Source organism: Mauremys reevesii, linkage group 7 (genome assembly GCF_016161935.1).
Source record: "Mauremys reevesii isolate NIE-2019 linkage group 7, ASM1616193v1, whole genome shotgun sequence".
Lineage (NCBI taxonomy): Eukaryota > Metazoa > Chordata > Testudines > Geoemydidae > Mauremys > Mauremys reevesii.
In genome coordinates, this window is record NC_052629.1 from 57,721,132 (window position 1) to 57,740,239 (window position 19,108).

Consider the following 19,108-nt stretch of genomic DNA (forward strand, 5'->3'; position numbering starts at 1 on the left):
AGAATGAACAATTAAATTGATTTAAAAAAAAACTAACATCTTAAAGTTTGAAGTCAACATTTAAAAAGAATCCACAGCCATTTTTTGAGCATTATACAAATATTTATGAAAAAGACATTAAGATGTCCTGGCCACACTCCTGCAACTGCATGAGCTTCGGCAGAACCCCACTGAGTTCATTGACTTCAGTCAAACCTCATGCAAAAACAGGGGGATGCCCATTCAGTAGCCTCTAGGCACTTTGAGCTGTAGGCACAGTTTCTTAAAGGTCTTTTGGTGCCTAACACTCATTGATGTCCAAGATCAATGGGAATTAAAGCACCTAAATACCTTTGAGGAGCTGGATCCCAGTCTCTTCAGGATCAAGCCCTACAGTATAGTATTAAAAGTGCAACTCAAAAGGATGCTTTCCTTCAAGTCCTGTTACAGCCCACTTAAATCAGGATATTGTAAATCCATCTTTTTTTTTTAAAAGAGGATGAGGACTGAGAAAGAAATGGTAAAGATTTTGAAAAAAAACCCTTTCTTATGGCAGAATTCACACAATTCAATTAGAAAACCACCAATTTGCATAAAACATTGCCTTTTAAGGACTACACATTTTGTTCATTAAAAAAAGTACATTAAGTACTTCTGAAAGAGGGGATACTAGCAACTTTAACTAAAGGCACATATCAAGTAGGAAAAATAGCACCCCGCCTCCCTGCAATTTCGACTTCAGTTTTCATTTAAAAAAAGCTATTTGCTTTTTTTGCGCATGTGTGTTTGTGCCGCCTGCATTAGCTTTCACTGAAAGAAATTGAGTATACTGAATAGAACGTGAATTTTAAACATGAGTAGTCACACCAGATATGTAGTACATTCTTCCCATGAGGAAACAAACATAATCCCCTGAAACTTCCCATAACCCCATACCTCCAGTCAAAGCTAACCAACACAGTTTGACTACCAGAGAGTAAAATACTCAGTGAACTGTCTGACCAGTAAAGTTATCTGGTAGCTAATTATAAACTAATACAAGATCACTGCAAGCAACTTGTTGACAATGCTCAAAGAGAAAACATTCAGTGATGAAGTTATTCACTCATTTCTAGCAGCCACCTTCCAACTTCTACAGGCCTGCATCCCCCTCCCTCCCAGTACTGACTCTCACAGAGCTCTCATAACAAACCCTAAACACACTGGCCAGCAACACTTCTCAGCCTCTTCCCTCTTTCACCCTGACAATCATGCAAATGTATAAGGTGTGAACATATCCACCAAGTTCATTTTCAGGTATGACCTAAGTGGCAGCTTGAACTCTGGTCACCAGAGGTGAAGGGGTAACTTCTACTACTACTACTTTGCTCTACATTTTGTTCACTTTCAAATAGCAAATCTAGACCAGTACCCATGACTTCATTTCTCATGTATGACCAACGAGGATCAAATTCATCTATCATTTCTTTCAGTTGTTGCCCAAACAAAGGAACCAGAGGAGTCAACATCCTCTGAGGTGTTACCTGACAGTTGGAAAATGTTGAAGGGAGAAGAGTAATGCTAGAAGAAACAGGTGAATGAATGTTACACTCAGCCTGAGCAGGCTCCATTTTTACTTGTGAGTCTCCATCAGGACCTAAAACTGGACTCTTACTAAAATGAGAAGTGCTTGCCTTGACATATGAACACTCCTCATTGATCACTCCTTGGTTAGAGTTTAAATAGTTGATAGTGACAGGCATCCTGTATATGTTTTCTTTGGCTGCTTGATATTGAGGACCTTGACCACACTGCTGCCCCCCGAGCTTTAAGGGGGAAGTGGCCTGGAATAGATTTGTATCTGAGTAGTAGTTTTCAGGAAAAGATTTCTGATAGTATGGATGTTGCTGTAGTGGCTGCACAGGGTGCTGAATCTGGGAAGGACTCCCCATGGCTCCTAAACTGAACTGGTTTTCTCTTGACACGTACGCTGAGTTTAAATGAGTTGACGGGATCTGGATTTGGGTCCCTGTTCTAAAAGTGCTGTCCACGCTCTTGAAATGACCATCTAACATAGGAAGTTGTTGCTCTGAATACTGCATGGGCTGACTAGGAATATTTTGATTCCCTCCCAGCAGACATGGCTGTAGATTCAGTTGACTCTGACCAGATGCAAGACTCTGTGTGATTCTTGGCCTGTCTGGAAGATTGACACTGAAGTGGGTCAGCTTCTTGTTGCCATAATCAAGTTTGGGAAAGGTGGGGGCTTCAGTCTTCTTTTGGTTCAGCTGCCTGGCTCTTCTGTTTTGAAACCAAACCTGGGAGGAAATTAACAGAAAGTAAGAAGCCATGATCCTGCTTGTGAGAGGGGCCTTTGCAGGTGAATTTATTGATATAAGCCTCCTCCCACACACACAAATCTACAAGGTCAAATTCTCCTCAGTTATACCAATGTAAGTCTAGAGTCAATGCACTGCTTCAGTGGAGTTCAATGTATGCAAGAGTGTGGAATTTGGCCCCAGTTTCTCCCCCCCACTTCCAGTTTAGAGTTGGTTTCTTTAACTATTTGAATTGTCAGGTATTTATGTCCCTCTCACTCTGAAATATTTTGCTAAGGAAAACTATAGCACCCTTTAGAGGGCAGAAGCCCCGTTCAGTTCCCATAAAAGTCAATGGAAAGGCTCCCATTCATTTTAGTAAGAGTTTCATCAGGTTCTTGCCAGCTGTTTGAAAAATTTGCAACTAAGTCAGTACTGGGGCTGGTTGAAATGAGCGAATCTTGGGGAAGGATTCAGTTGAAACTGACAAGTTAAGTTACAAGAGTTAAAAACAATTCTTGTTGACTACCAGCTTTAAACAACAAAATTCAAACCTTACTTTGTTTCCTTTTTCCACCCAGTTGGAATATAGGGGTTTGGCCTTGTTACTTGGCAAATAATAGGCCCCACCCATGATCCAATTGAACCCCTCTGCCCTCAATGGGAATAGCAGAGATCAATCAGGCCTCTATGTTTCTATTTCCCCTGTCCTTGTAAGGAACTAAACTCAGAGGGTTTTTTGTTTTAATTTATTTACAGTCCAGATTCAAGTTATAGCTCCCCAGTAAGGGCCAGATTGTGCTCCCCTTTATGTTGGCGAGTAGTCTAACTCAGTAGTCCTCAACCTTTCCAGACTACTGTATCCCTTTCAGGAATAGAATTTGTGTTGTGTACCCCCAAGTTTCACCTAACTTAAAAACTACTTGCTTACAAAAAGTGAGTCACAGCACACTAGTGCTGTAAAATTGCTTATGTTCTCTTTAACATACAAATTATAAAATAAATTCAAATATAAATATTGTACTTACAGTTAAATGTATAGTTTATAGAGAAGTCATTGTATGAAATTTTAGTTTGTACTGACTTGGCTGGTGCTTTTTACATAGCATGTTGTAAAACTAGGCAAATACCTAGCTGAGTTGATGTACCCCATAGAAGATGTTTATGTATCCCTGGTTGAGAACCACTGGTCTAACTGATGTCTGTGGAATTATTTGCCTGAGTGAGGGCTCAGTTTGAATAGCGACTCCACAAGCGGACTCTAAATCAAAGCTTTGTTATTAATTTTGCTGCATCTCTGATGGCCCCACAGCTATGGGAATAAGATTTGGGAGCAAAAGGCTGCTTGGGGTTGTGTACAACAACGGGTTTTGGAGGCACTACAGTAATTTTTTTTAAACCATACAAACATTTCCAGTGAGTGGTGGCAGGTATTCCTCCTCCCGCTAAGTACTGGAATCTGGAGATCAGTTCTCGGCAGACTGTAATAATTTCAGGGAAGGTCACGCTGAAGCCCCGTGCCATCTCTCGGGTTTCAAATCCCATGGAGATGAATGCAGATTCGGGCCACAACGGGAGTGGGACCTTCTTGACAGCGGTTACAGTCGCGGGAAGGGAACAGATCTCCGAATTCCCCCAACAACTAGTTGCAGGATCGGGCCCCAAGAGTGCACCAAAGCCATTAACTCAGGAGAGGCGCGAAGAAACGGGACATGAGAAGAAGGGCTGGGGGGCTCTCTAGACCGCTCAAGCCTCAGCTCATCTGAGAGGACAGCAGCGCCTTGCTCGAAACACTTCTCGATCCAGATTCCCCTGTATCCCTTTACACTGCACAACCGAACGCGTGTTGTTGCCACCGGCCAGCTGAAGAGTTCTAGTCCCTGACCAGTCACCAAAGAACGGGGAAGCAAGGAGAGGGCAAAGCACCATTTCACGGGGCGCCTCCCTAAACGCCAAGCCAGCAAAAGGGAAAACGTGTATTCTAGGTATTCCCCTTGGGAAAACGTGCCCCAGTCTTTAACCACCACCCCCAATACCAGTTTCCTTGGAGCCGGTATGGCGGGATTCGGATCCCGAAGAGCCATGTCATCATGTCACTGTTGCAGTGGCGTTCACAACAAGCCGGCACTCCGGGAGCCGTACGCCCGGTGGCAGAAGAACCCTACTATGGACCGACGGGATAGCCTTAGTCGTCCGAGGCCAGGATATTTGCTCTGAGCTCCGCCACATATCGGGGCCTTGCTTGTTGTGAACGTTCCCCGGAAAGAGTGCCAGGGCCCGTCCTTGGGGCAGAGGCGATCAAGGGGCACCTGAGAATTAGCTCTTGGGGGGGGGGGGTTTACAGAGCGGCATGACACCGGCGATCCGAAAAGCCTCGTTAACCAGCAAACAGGGTGTCGAACAGACATTCTAACAAATGCCCGAAGCTCTTACCTGAATCCTAGACTCGGGTATCTCCGTCAGGCTGGACAGCCTCTCCCGCACGGTGATGCCAGGATAGGGATCCTTTTCAAACGTCTTAACCAAGAGGTCCAGCTGGGCTTTGCTAAACGTGGTCCGTTTCCTCCTGCCTCCTTCTTTCGGCGTATTGGAAATAACGGGGCATTGCGTGACTTGTTCTGTATTTAAAAAAAAATACAGGTAAGACAAGAACAGGAGGTATCTGAGAAATAAAGTATTAAAACCTGTCACAAAGCACAATAGCGGCTATAAAGAACCGTTGAACTTTTCCCGCTAGTAGAAGAAGAAGAGAAAAATCTAATGTGCCACACGTTTCTTGATTTGAGCCAGCTCTTGAAGTAGCAAAAACACCCAACTGATTTTACAATCTTGACTCAGACAAAACTAAATTTAAAGTAAGATTTGTCAGAAGGACTTAAGAAGGAGCGCTGCATGATCTTCAATTATAAACTTACTTCGTTATAGAAATAAAGCGTTTGAAGTTAACAAGAGGTAGGATCCACACAGCTGCAAACCAATAACATCCACACTTGGGCCACCATTTAATTTTAATCAAACTTTGGGGAAAATTTCTGAATATCATAATTACCTGTAAGGCTGTTTTTCACTTTGGCAGGTTCCATCTTTGGGCTAGGAGCTTGCTAATTTGCAAAAAATGTCAGCGTTGTTTTTAAATCTTCCCTCCGGGAGGCTGATAAAGCCCTACCCGTTTTAATTTAGCTGCAGGCTTCTCGTTTGAGTAACACTGGATCCTTTAGTTTTATAGTCCCCTTCACCCCAGCAGTTAGCAACCCTCCCCCTGACTCTGCTGCATCCAATGGGGACAAAGTGCTTTTATCATGTCCTATTTAAAAAGAAAACTGAGCTGTAGGGTTGTGTTGGGCTGCCCTTTTTTTTAAGTTAAAGTCTGACTCAGAAAGGTGTCCCACACCTCTATTGTAATCAAATCACCAAAATACACACAATTAGCTCTTGTCCCCTGAGAAGTAGCCAAAGTGTCTCTGACTGGGGCCTTTATAAAGCCAGTGCTGGCAACGGGGAAAAGTTTTCCCAAATGTTCAAGGGTACAATTTCCCCCTCTTATATAATATTTTATGGGGGCAGAGGAGAGGGGCAGAGAAAAGAAGGCCTTGTAGCTTCTCCAAACAAAATTCCCCTTGCTTCCAGATTCTAGGTGAGCAGAACTGGTCTCCTGCTCCAACCAAACCGGCATTGTTTGTTTCTGCAAATCCAGGTCTCCCTTAAACATTTGTACAGCTCTAATTCTGATGATGGGCTTCCGGGCTGTGGATTTATTCCTTTAGAACAAAAACAGCCTATAGTCCTTACTCTAGCAAAACTCATAGAGTGTTGTCTTCTGATTAAGCACTGCCCTATGAGCCCCAAAATGGGATATCTTTTCATCTGTTTATGGCCAAATCCTGCTCATACTCCTCATTCAACCAAGTAACCTGTGGAACATGGGGCCTGCGTCTGAAACTCAGGAGTAGTTTAAAGAAAGTCAAGGGATGGGTCCTATTAGTAAGGGTTACAGAACTGGGCCTAAGGTGGGATATAACAATCATGACTGAAGTATTAACTCACAAGAGAGATCAGAATTATTTAAAGTGGTTAATGATAATATATATATGAATTAACAAGGAGCACTAATATGAAATTCAACATTGGGTTATATAGTGGGAAATAATTATTACTACAGCAGTGGGTCAATTAGTTTGTGTAATAATTTGTCAATAGAGGCCACTGAAGGCTATCACAGGGGAGGTTTCAAGAGTAACAACATAATTATTGTATATGGCTTTTGTTACAAACTGTTGCCAAACATTTTGCAAAGTCTGGGGTCTGTTTCTGCTTACATTGAAGCCAATGGGTACAGATTTGAGGTCCTTAAGCTGTATACACAGAGCTCACATCACCCACCACTGAAGTGCAACCACCTCTGGGTCACAACACAACAACTTAAACACACAGCAATACCATAGCAGTTTAGAAAAGAAGGCAAATACACAATCCAATAGAATCTGCATATATGATAGTGTAGAAAAAACGTGTGGATTTTGCATAGACAACAATTCTGCACTAATGGAATGGACCAATCCCTCCATGATCCTCTCCTTACCCCAATCCCTGTCCTGCGTGATTTTTGTTTTGTTATTTTTGTTTTCTTTTAACTTATCACTTCCATAACTTGGGCGGTTATGGCACACATCAATTTCATGCAATCGTCTTCATGAACGCCATCTTCAATCACCAACTCTCTGGACTGTTTGGAAGACTTACCTTTCCATTCAAATGATAAATACATACATTTTAGGTAGGGCTCAGATTGGTGAAACACAGCAATAATCTCCCAAACTTTGCCCACAAGCCACACTCTCCCCATGTGAGACTGTACTCAAATCTTGTGCAGATGTTTAAAATATGATCATCTGTGTTCTTGCTTTGGCTCCCCCTTACTCGGGTGTAGATATGCCATGGGGCAGGTCTGGATTAAGGCATAGGCACAATAAGCATGTGCATAGAGCTTCAGCTCGCAGTCACATGAGGATGTCTGAATAGAAACTTTCACTTTTAAGTTATGTTTCTAGCCCTCACAGCTGCCAAGAAATGCTTGACAATGTGATCTCAGCATAGCTGGCCTGATCTATATGGGGATTTACTTTGGCTTAACTATGCTGCTCAGGGGGTGTGGATTTTTCACACCCCTGAGTGACGTAGTCATGCTAACCTAATTTATTTAGTATAGACCAGACCTACACATCTGTTGCTTTGGAAGAGGGGAAGGAGATTCCTTGTCTACAGTTGGGCTTAGCAACAAAACTGGTGCAGTGACTAGCCATTAACTGAGGATGACTCAGAGCAAGAGAAGGCCTTGGTTAGCACACCATCCAGATGAATAGGGCGGTTCACACTTCCTAGAGCTATTGTTTTAGACACATTGTCAAGCAGAGGCTTTACACTTCCATGTTTCCAATATTTTCTTTGCAATGCTAATGGCCAGAGATTTAAGTTTTATTTAAAAAACAAAAAAGTGAGATCCCACAAAGCAAGATGGTAGTTTCAAAGGTCCCTCTCCTCCCTCTTCCACCCCTGCAAAAACACCACAACGGGTCACCACTGATCCAATGTGACCTGGCCTAAAATGAGCCCTGATTTCAGGTATCTGGGACTAAATCAGGGTCCCACTGAAAACTATGGTAGTTTTGCCATTGATTTCAGGGAGGCCAGTCTGCTGGTATAAAGGGGCCTAAGAGAGGGCAGAAACAGACAGGAAATACCCAGAAAATATTTACAGCACAGGGGCAGCATAGGCTTAGCGACATGCTGGGTTGCAGCAACAGATAACAAGGAACAGATTAAAAATGTTTATTAAAGCGAGTGTTAAAAAATATCTAATACATAGGTTGAGAAAAGACTGTCTGTACATCTGGATATAGTGCTTCGGTTATCCACAAATACAAAGTTTGCCTTTTAAAGTCATAAGATACATATAGTGCATAATCAGCAATAACCCAAATTTAGGTGAATGAATTTAAGAATAGAGTTTAGATATTTAGCATCCATCGGGTACATTACTCATGAAAAAAGTTATACAGAGAGTTGATGGCGGAAAGCAAAATATATCATAGTACTGTACAGAACAGTCCATTGGCAGCTGTGGGGAAACTGAGGGGAGAAGGCTCTGCATCTGCTCTAATTTATGCCATGGGCTGCATCAGCCATCAGAAGAGCTCAGATTCTGGGAGGTGCAAAGGGGAGTCCTGAGTTGTAGAGCACAGAATGTCTCTGAGCACCACACTCTGTATACATAACAATATGTAAAAAACCCACTAAAACAAGATATTCCACTGCCCACACTTCTCTCCCTGGGGGGGAGGACAAGCGAACAAATAACAAACAACATGTGTCTGATGTTAGTAAGCAGAACTTTCCATTGCATCCAGTAGGGAGTTGTGTTCAAAAATCAGTGGTACAACTTTGCCCTCAGACATTTACACATCATAAAAGAGAGGCTCATCTCATGCTTGCTTATCTGAAATACCTTGTTATCTTGTTGGTGTAAAATTTTGCAGCCCATTATTTACTAATCAACACCACTTTGATTCTGGGCTTGACACCAATGCAGACAGCAATAGAAGGGAGAGCTTATGCCACTGAAATAAAAATGTCAAAGGACGTCTGAAGTGTTCCAAAAGATTTCACATTCAAATGTATTATAATAATGTAGTCTAATATAATGTGTTTGTAATGGGTCCATTCTATTCTATATAGGTTCTTATGCCACACATTACCATAGTATCTCAGTGCCTTCAAGAAATACATTAAGCAGCTTTACTAACATCTGACATGTTGTTTGTTTGCTTGTCCTCCCCTCCAGGGAGAAAAGTGTGGGCAGGGGAATGTCTTATTTTAATAGTTCCCCCGCTTTTTTTGTTATGTATATATGTCAGAGAAGTGCATGACATGTTGGAGAAGTTCACCTTGCTCTTGGAATGAAAGGTAGTGAGCTTTGTTATGATCCTTAGGGGTTTTTTTTTTTGCATTCAGAATTTCTTTAATCATGTCACACAAACTTCTTTACAGTGTCATGGCAATCTACATTTCCACCACCTGCTTGATTTTATTCTGCCACCACTTCTCAAATACAGAATAAAAAGTGACATTTTAAAAACAGAACACATGGCCATTTTTACAAGCCTTTGGTGCTGCAAGTGAATGCTTTAGACTTAGTTCCTGGGTGAGTTCATTCCAGAGTCTTGGCCCAACCCCTGTGGAAGATCTGCCTCTTGCACACATGAGTTTTACCTTTAGTGTAGTCTAGAGAGTGCCATTGTATCCAAGGAGCGTTCTGTTCCTGCTTCTGAAGTGAATTTTCCAACATCAGATAATTTACAGGCAGCCCAGACTTCCCCCGCATCCATGTCAATAAGAACAGGATCACATAAAAAATGTACAGCCCTAAAATTTCAGAGGTGTTCAATGTTGTGCAAATTCTGCTCCCCCTGAGGGAGTTGTACAATTGATTTCAATGCACACAGAATTCAGGCAAAATCTCACCCTTAATTGTTATATTTACTGAACCCTTAAAATCCCCCTTTCTATTGCTCGTAAGTCCCTGAAACAGGCTCTGGTCAGCCCTGAAATTAGTTATCTAAGACTGCTGTTTGAAAAACAGCTGGCCTTTTTCTCTTTCCTGCCTGCTGCTGAGTACCTAGGCTCCCAAAGTCATGTGCTGATGTCCAAAGCACAGTTTTCTTAAAAATCTAGATTTCTTGGTGAAAGAAAGAAAGAAAACCATGACCTGGAACTGATGCAGTGCCTGAGTCTGCAGGCAGCCTGAAACAATAGCTCTGAGAGGTATAGGCTACACCATTCATTTCTATGGGTCAGTGACTCTGAAACTCTCTGCTTTGATGAGAAAGGATGCTGCCACCATCTCAGCAGAGGACTGGCTGCCACTGGACAATTATGGCTCTCCTGGGGCAGGCGTCCCAATACACATCCCTCTTTTGGGACAGATCCCACCTGAAGACACGGAGCAATGGCCTGGGGATTGGAGATGTTCAGCCTTCCCAACGAGGAGGGAGGGTGGCCACTCACCAGTCCAGCAGATGTCTCCAGGTGGGGTAGGGCGCCAGCACAAGAGAGCACCTCAGTGCAGGGGTGGGGCAGGGCCATGAAAGGGGCTCCAACTTGGGTGTACCTGCAGTTCAGGATTGTCAAATCCAGCACTGCCTTCATGTTGTCTTCCATGCAACACCTTTTACCTGAAAGTGAAACCCTCTCTTGGGCACCAACCAACCTCCCTTCCCAAGAAACACTTTGTCTATCAAGCTTTCCCCTGAAATATCCTCCCCACGTGCAGATTGATCCTCCCCCTATATATATCTGGTCCATACTGCATGTGTTTCATTGGCAGCTAAGGCCTACACACACACAAGCAGTTCCACTGAAGCCAGTGGGTCTGGTACAGCCGCACTGTATCTGGTCACTAACTTCTGATATCCCCAGTATGGGCAAGTGCTTAATTTGCATTGCTTTATTGTAATCTTTTCCCCACATCTCCCCTCTCCTTATCACAGATTTTCTGTTGCCATAGATCTTACAACATGATCAATCAACACTTTCAACTCAGACTTACTTCAATGGCACGAGGGCCCACAGCAGCACCTTACAATAGCAGGCTGCAAGTGTTGTAGGACTTTCTTTGATTTCTGTAAAATACCACACCCTCACATAATGCTATAGAAATACTAAGGAAGACAACAGCATAGTCTCTCAAACCTGATTACAAACCTTTAGGCCCATGAAGAGAAGTAAACTCGGCCTCAAGGCTTTTTCCACAGGAACTGGAGACAAATCGTCTGGAGTCTCCTCTCCTCCCTGTCCCCAGAGCAGAAGCCCTATCTGTATTTTCACTGTTGTTTTCACCCTTCTTAAAAGCAATATGCTCTACGACTGCTGGAACATGCTACCCATCCATCCTACTCCACCAATGGCCTCTGTTACCAGGCCCATGTTGCCTTCTCTCCATGATTCATGTAACACCCACTGGGAAAATGCATTATATTAGAAAAACGTGTTAGTGAACATGATTTTGCCCTTCATGGGCAGTCATGCTTAAAATGTGCTAGCTGGTTGCAGTAAACTCTAGCATCCATCTCTCAGTGGTCAGAAACCTTTCCTCTTTCGCAAAACTATACTCTCCAGTGTCCAACACCATGCTTTTAAAATCTGGACAGTCTCTAACCATTAAACATCTTGCCTTAAGGGTTAAGGGCCAGCAAAAAGGAGGGGAGCTAGGTAGCAAGCCAGCATTTAGAAAATGAAAAAAAAAATGTTACCAGGACCAGGAAGTCATTTATTGGGGATACCAATGGTACAGGTAATCAGGCTAGTGATTAGAGCAAGAAACTGGCAGTCAGGAAGCTCACCAGTAGTTTTATCACCCACTCATTCCTTTACCTTTTGATTGTTTCATGACTCACTCATTGCACAACGCTGGGCAAGCAACTTCATCTTGCATCCGAGGAAGTAGGTATTCACCCACGAAAGCTCCAATACGTCTGTTAGTCTATAAGGTGCCACAGGACTCTTTGCAACTTCATCTTGATGTGCCATATATCTGGGTGTAATTTATCTTTGTAAAGAGCTTGGAGAGTGTCAGATGAAAGTTGTATTGTATATAAAGTTGTGTGTGTATATAAAACTGCTTGTTACTATTTTGCTTTTTTAAAAAAAACAAAAAACTATGCAATGCATTAAAAAACAATAACAAGATAGACTCATGCTGAAATAAATCTGTTAGTCTCTAAGGTGCCACAAGTACTCCTGTTCTTTTTTCAGGGTATGTGTACACTTCAAGCTGGCAGTGAAATTTCCAGCTCAGGTAGATGTGCGTGAGCTAGGTTGGATTAAGCTTGTGCACTAAAAATAGAAGTGTAGTGCGGTAGGGACTACCCTGCTATTTTTAGCATGCTAGCTCCATCAAAGCTAGGGTGTGTAGGTCTACCCAGGATGGAAATTACAGCTCCAGCTTGAAGCGTAATCAAACCCTAAGTCTATTCTTAGAGAGAGAAACACAAAATGTATTCACTAGAAGTGCATTGGCAGCACTAATCAGGTTTCCATCATACATCAGTAAATCCCAATTACAAACCATTTTTAAAATCCTGTCTACACTGCAAACTGGAACTATGTTGTAGCCAGTTCTCCTAAGTCATTCTACTGTAAGCAAGGGCTTAATAATTAATAGAACATGCAAATATCAGAGGCAATGAATTGTGACTGGGATTCTTTGTGTTTATCTTTCTTTTCCTTTCCCTTTTCCTTTTCAAATAAAAAGCCCATGATGATAATTGCATGTCTAGTCAGTGAGATGGTATACAGAATATATTAAGCATATGGGACTTTGGCACAAATTAAAAGCCAAATCCTGCTCTCCTATGTACATACTCAATTTCTTTTGAAATCAATGGGATTTCTACACATATACTTAAGGGAAGAATTTTATCCTAAATGTTTGTAAAGATGACATATGACTGAGGCTGATATAGCTAAGGAGATCCAAGCTATGAATTGTGCCCCTACAATAATTGTTCAAAATATGATCCCAAACAACTAGGTTAATTTTCCAGCACATTTTAATACATTAATAATTTATGTATGAGAAGTATATAGCTATCATTTTCATTGTACAAAGAACTTCCATACACTGCAAAAAAAGATGTGTTCTTAACTTGGATTAGTTATCTTGGGTTAAAATAGAAGTGAACACATGGCAATTACCCATAGATCACAGTCAGGTTAGACAGCTGGAGTTCAACCCTCAAGGTCTCCTGTAGACTTTAGCTTGACTTGCTAACCTCTGTTCAAAACTGAATTGCCATGTAGTCATTGCTATTTTAACCTGAGTTTGCTAACTCAAATTAGTTAGCTAACCTGAGTTAAGAACACACCTTTTTTGCAGTGTAGACATACCCACAAATTGAGGGGAGAAAACACCCTTTAATTTTTCTATTTATTTCTGTCTAATGTATTTCTCAATACATTGACCACTTGTTTAATTGCTTAAATATAGATTTAGGAAGGTAAAGTAACATTGGGCTTCTATTGTTCAAAATCTTGGCCATTATATACAGTATTTAAAATCTTTGTGAAGATAAAAAGGATAGTGTTTTTGCTTAGTTTGTGTCTCATCTTAGAATTTAAAAGCAACAGTGATCATTTTAAACCAACCATTAATTAAAAGAAAAAAATATTTTTGTAAGAGGAATGAGATTGTGAGGGAGGTTATTTTTAAAAAAAATGCATAGTAAATTAGTTTAATAGTAAGGAAATACTTGCAGCACTCTCATTACAGCCTTGTTTGTTATTTAACTCTGAGTAGTAGAAATCTTTTGTTAAGTCCATCTCCTTACAGAATTTACACTGAATAAATACATATTCTGTCTCATCTACACTAACCTTTCAACTCAGTTCAAAGTTGGTTGCCGCTAAATAATTTCCTAGCATGGGTCCCAATCCTGCAACCCCAGATTAGCCCAAACGATGTTTCAAAATTCCAGGAATCAAACGCCTAAAACCTAAATTTCTTCTTCCTTTCCCCCCTAACCATTCCCCCCCCCAAAAAAAGAAAAAAAAAGGACACAAAAGAAGAAACACTGTCTCTTGCTATCTAGTCTCTGGCATCTATCAAGAGCACAAAATACAAGTGACAGACTGCCTGACAAATAGCTTTTGTTCCCAGATAGTCCTAAACCCATGTCTCTAACTTGGAGGAAGAACAAATTTTCCACTGTACTAGAAACAACACACATGGCTTTAGCATTTAAAATCTGAAAGACTAATTTAATGTTGTAAACAATGTGTGAAATGAGCAGAAATGTAGACGCAGCATTGCTCCATCTACTTTAACTGCCTTTTAGCAGGACAAACCCATCAATCAGCTTTTAAACTTGGGCCTGGTCTAAACTTAAAATTTAGGTCAACCAAGCTATGTTGCTCGGGGTGTGAAAAATCCACACCACTGAGCAACATAGTTATGTCAGCCTAACCCCAGTGTAGATGCACCTAGGTGTATGGAAGAATGCTTTGTTCTGGGTCCACCTAGCTACCGTCACTAGGGGAAGTGGCAGAAAAAAAAATCCTTCTCCTGGTGTAAACCTGTCTACAGTATGGGGTTATGCTGACATATCTACAGTACCCTAGCTATGCCAGTATAGTCACCATAGTGTAGAATGACCTCAGTCGCTGTGAAAACTGGTACCTGTCACTGATATCTGTGAGACCTGCAACTCCAGAGGCCTCTCAACGGAAGCAGGTTTTAGAGTGGGTGTTCTGTCTTTGCAGTCTTGTTCAGGGTGAGATATACTCTGTATTGATCTTGCCAAATGATCCTTAAATTTTATCTACTTCTGTAAATATGAACTGCAGATTAAATGTTATTGAAAAACAGAAAGATAAAACAGTTACTGTGCATTATATAGCAATGGAGATACATTTCCCCCCATCTCCAGTCTCTAAAGATTGCTTTCTCCTTTAATTTTCTAAGGCCAACACACATTCAGACTATGTCTTCACTGCCAAAAAAGGTGATTTTGTTAACGAGATGACTAACATGCGTTAGCTATCTTCCTGTAAAAACCTAGTGGAGACAAGGCACATGTTGTTTTTGTGGTAGTTCAGTTCAGTTTTATATCCAGGCAAGGTCAACACTATATCCATAATTGACATCACATAGCTGCACTGCCGTAAGAACTACTGAGACTGATCTCTGCTAGAATTCACAGTGGGATAGCTAACTCACTTTAATTATCCCACTCTAAAAACACATCTTTCTGGCCAGCAAAGACAGCCTTAGAACAATCTTTTGGAGAGAATCCAAGGATCCTCCACCTCCTAACTGTAGAAGAGAACTTCAACAAAGGGCAGCCTGCCACAGGGCACACTCCATTCCCTAGTTGATATTTGGAAGTGGAAGGGCTCCCCAGCTGGAGAAGACATTTCCCATTTTTGTCAGCTATCATTCTTACCGCTGATTTTCTTCCATGCACTGTGTTAGATAATAGCAACAGCTAATACAAGCTGTTTTCCTACATGTACAACTGTGTCAGTTTGCAGCAAGAGCACACAGTATTTCACACACTTCATCTAATATTAAGCCAATTACAGTGGTGAGGGGGGAAGTAAATCAAATGATTATTCAGTAAACTGATCAAATACAGTGATGAGCTGCCAAAATCTTAACAACCGGTTCCCTACCAGGTCTTTGGCGGCATTCGGCGGTGGGTCCTTCAGTGCCGCCGAAGACCTGGAGTGAGTGAAGGACCTGCCGCCGAAGACTTGGAGCGCCACCCGGTGAGTACAAGCCCCACATGTTTTTTTAAGTGGTTTTTTTTAGTCATCCCTGCCGGGGCCCCGTCGAAATCGGGCCCCACACTTCCTAAAGCTGGCCCTGCACATCGGGGTTGCAAAATTGTATCAGGGGCCAGGTAGGGAAGGCTGTCTCCCCCAAAACAGCCTGTCTCCCCCATCTGACCCCCAGCCACGCCCTGCCCCTGACTGCCCCCTCAGAACCCGCAACCCATCCACCCCACTCCTTGTCCCCTGACCACCTCCTGAGACCCCCACCCTAACTGTCCCCACAGGACCCCACCCCTACCCACCTCGCCCCGCTCCTGTCCCTTGACTGCCCCGACCCCATCCACCACCACCCCGATAGACCCCCGGAACTCCCACGCCTACCCAACCCCCTCCCCCGTTCCCTGACCACCCCCCCAGAACCTACACCCCGCTCCCTGCCCCTTATCAACCCCTCTTCCCAGCCCAGCCCGGCCCGGCCCCCTTACCATGCTGCTCAGGGCAGCATGTAAGGATGCCGCGCGGCGGCCTGCTGGAACTCGCAGCCCCACCTTTACCTTGCCACTCGGCATGCTGCAGCTCTGCGAGGGGGGGAAGCAGGGTAGGGGCAGGGGGAGCCTCCCCAGCTAGGAGCTCAGGACGGTCTGGCCTGCGGATCGGAGTTGTTTGCCCATCCGCCCGCCCCTTTAACAGGCGGTTCTACACCGGCTTCTAAATTTAACAACCGGTTCTTGCGACCCGGTGGGAACCGGCTCCAGCTCACCACTAAATCCTCTGAATTTCAGAGTCACGTCTAAAGTGAGCTGAATGCAGTTCCAGGTTTCTTCCAGACAGCCACCAGCAGAAAGATTTAGATAAACTGGAGGAAATAAAGAGAAGGGAAGCAAAAATAATTAAAGGACTGGGTGAATTGATTTGTGAGGCAATTAAAGGAGCTAATGATGACTCCAGTTTTGCAAAGGTCTTTAAGGACTATCTTAGAATATTTAAAAACACAGCGCTTCAGGTAAACCACTGCCATCTCTATATTGTTTTTAAAACTTGGATTAGAAAGGAGTAGCTAAGTGGCTTCTTATAAGATTGTGGTTAGCTGTATAAGGGATGGCTAAAGTGGTAATCCTGTACCAGGTATTTGAAGGATATAAATCACAAGAATGGGCCCATCTCATTCCCCTCTTGTGGAGAAACCTGTGATAGGAGGCTATGTGGGAGAAAACCTCAATGAGGATTCCCTGACATCTGCTGGTGCTGTGGATTTGTATCTCTCCTCCATCATTGAACAGGCTTTGGGACTCACCCCTGCAAACCTGGTAATCCCCAGGAGGCCTGGCTAAACCCCAGCAGTCCCACCCCACTTCTCTGGTAAAACAGCCCCTTTGGAGTCACACTACCAGGGACTTCCCCAGCTGTGGCTGCCCTACAGAAAAGTTATAGCTTGCTGCATTAGCTTGTTTTCATAATTTCTGCAGTGCCGGGGGTGGAATGATGTGTTTGCCTATCTCTGCTTCCTCCTCTTGCATAGACCCAAGACGCGTGAAACACCCGGGGTGGGGGGAGAGGGGGTTGCAAGTGTGTCCATGATGGGGGTGACTAAGGAGAAGAACCCTCTGAGAGTGGATCAGAGGGTGGACAGGAGGCCATGAAGAGGAACTCCGTAGGATGGAACAAAGGGCATAACTAAGAATAATGGGGTAAAATTAAGAAAGGGAAAAATACTGAATAATGGGGAAAGCTCCGGTTAGTGAGATCTATTAGGCTGTAGAATAATCTAATACTAGATTTCTCCCATCCCTAATCCCATGATATAATCAAATGCAAATTCTCTCTGTAAGGAAAGGTAGTACTACGAAGTCAATGGAAACTATAGTCTCTACACCTGTTGCAAAGACAACATGGGGCCTGAACTACCTCAAACTCACAGACCTGCACAAATACAGATCTGAGGTCAGAATCTGGGACATGGTCCTAGCCCTATTAGGAGATTATTAATTGTAATGTCCTCACTAATCATTATTATTTACATGTTCAGAGAACTGTACCAAGTTTAGCTAATTAACACACAGAGTACTCCTTTGACTGTCCCCATTTCACAAAGGGGGAAACTGAGGTGTGGAAATTAAGTCTCAGATCCAGAAAGGTATTTAGGTTTCTAACTTTAATGGAAATCAATGGAAGTTAGAAGCCTAAGTATATCTATGGATCCAGGCCTAGGTGACTTGCCCAGAGTGAAAGCCAGGCTATCTGCTTACCACTACTTGCTCATTACCCTGGGCCACAATGCCTACTTCAAATCAGATTCACTCTGCAATTAGTGACAGGTTTCAGAGTAGCAGCCGTGTTAGTCTGTATCCACAAAAAGAACAGGAGTACTTGTGGCACCTTCGAGACTAACAAATTTATCTGAGCATAAACTTTTGTGGGCTACAGCCCACTTCATCAGATGCATAGAGATGGATTTCCTCTCTATACGGCTAAATTCAGTGCCTTGCATAGTCTAAGCACCTGATGAAGTGGAATGTAGCCCACGAAAGCTTATGCTCAAATAAATTTGTTAGTCTTTAAGATACCACAAGTACTCCTGTTCTTTCACTCTACAGTTAATTATCCCAAGAGTGGATTTGTGTTTCATTTCAGAAAATCACCTACAAAATCCAGCCCAGTGGTCTAACAGCAGCATTAGTTCTTGAATTCCCAAGCTAGCAGGAAGACGTGTGGCTCTAACCCCAGAAGCCAGGATGACAGCATGCTGCATCTGCTCAAAGCTCAAGCTGATGCAGGTCTTCCCTAGGGAGCTACATGGAACCCATGTCAAAGGGGAGAGAGAACAGCAACAAGAAGCTGTTGATGGAGGGGAGGAGCACAATGTGGGATTCACAAGGAATAACCCTCCCCATTAAAAACCACCTGCCTGAGCAAGTCTGAGTATACAAGTAGACAGATCCTTTGTAGAAAACCTGCCTTTGTTAGCAAAGATTTAAGATACCCTCATCCTCACCCTGACCTGGGGTACCATTTCAGATTTGGGGAGGGGGAACTTTAAGCATGATTCCGGGGGCCAAGTAGGGACCTGAAAACTCTAGTTTTTTGGCAGATAATTTAATAATTAGCTGACAGGAACACTGTATCTAATTCCTATATAAAAGAAAGAAAATTAAATAAATATTAGACCCACTCAGCTCTAATACTAACATGTTCTGACATCTTGTGGCAAGTCACTTAAGGGACACTGGTTAGGTTTACAATTTTAATGTATATTCTTACTTTGTTACTAACTCTGTTGAGAGAGAGAGAAAGAGATATCCCATCAGGACTCCTGGGTTCTGGGAGGACAATGGGGTCTAGTGGGTTATAGTGAGGGGTCAGATACTTCTGGGTTATATATAAGAACATAAGAACAGCCATACTGGGTCAGATCAATGGTCCATCTAGCCCAATATCCCAACAGTGGTCAATGCCAGGTGCTTCAGAGGGAATGGACAGACAGCCAATCATCAAGTGATTCATCCCTG

General features: G+C 42.9%; 1 protein-coding gene across 1 annotated transcript; it reads right to left on the reverse strand.

Moving 5' to 3' along the window:
• Positions 1-460: 460 nt before the first annotated feature.
• On the reverse strand, positions 461-5,513 carry LOC120408940 (diencephalon/mesencephalon homeobox protein 1-B-like). Its single transcript, XM_039546100.1, has 3 exons — positions 5,326-5,513; positions 4,710-4,894; positions 461-2,276 (listed from the first exon to the last, which is right to left on the reverse strand). The coding sequence occupies exons 1-3, from the start codon at positions 5,357-5,359 to the stop codon at positions 1,272-1,274; spliced, it is 1,224 nt and encodes a 407-aa protein (XP_039402034.1). The 5' UTR covers positions 5,360-5,513; the 3' UTR covers positions 461-1,271.
• Positions 5,514-19,108: the final 13,595 nt, after the last annotated feature.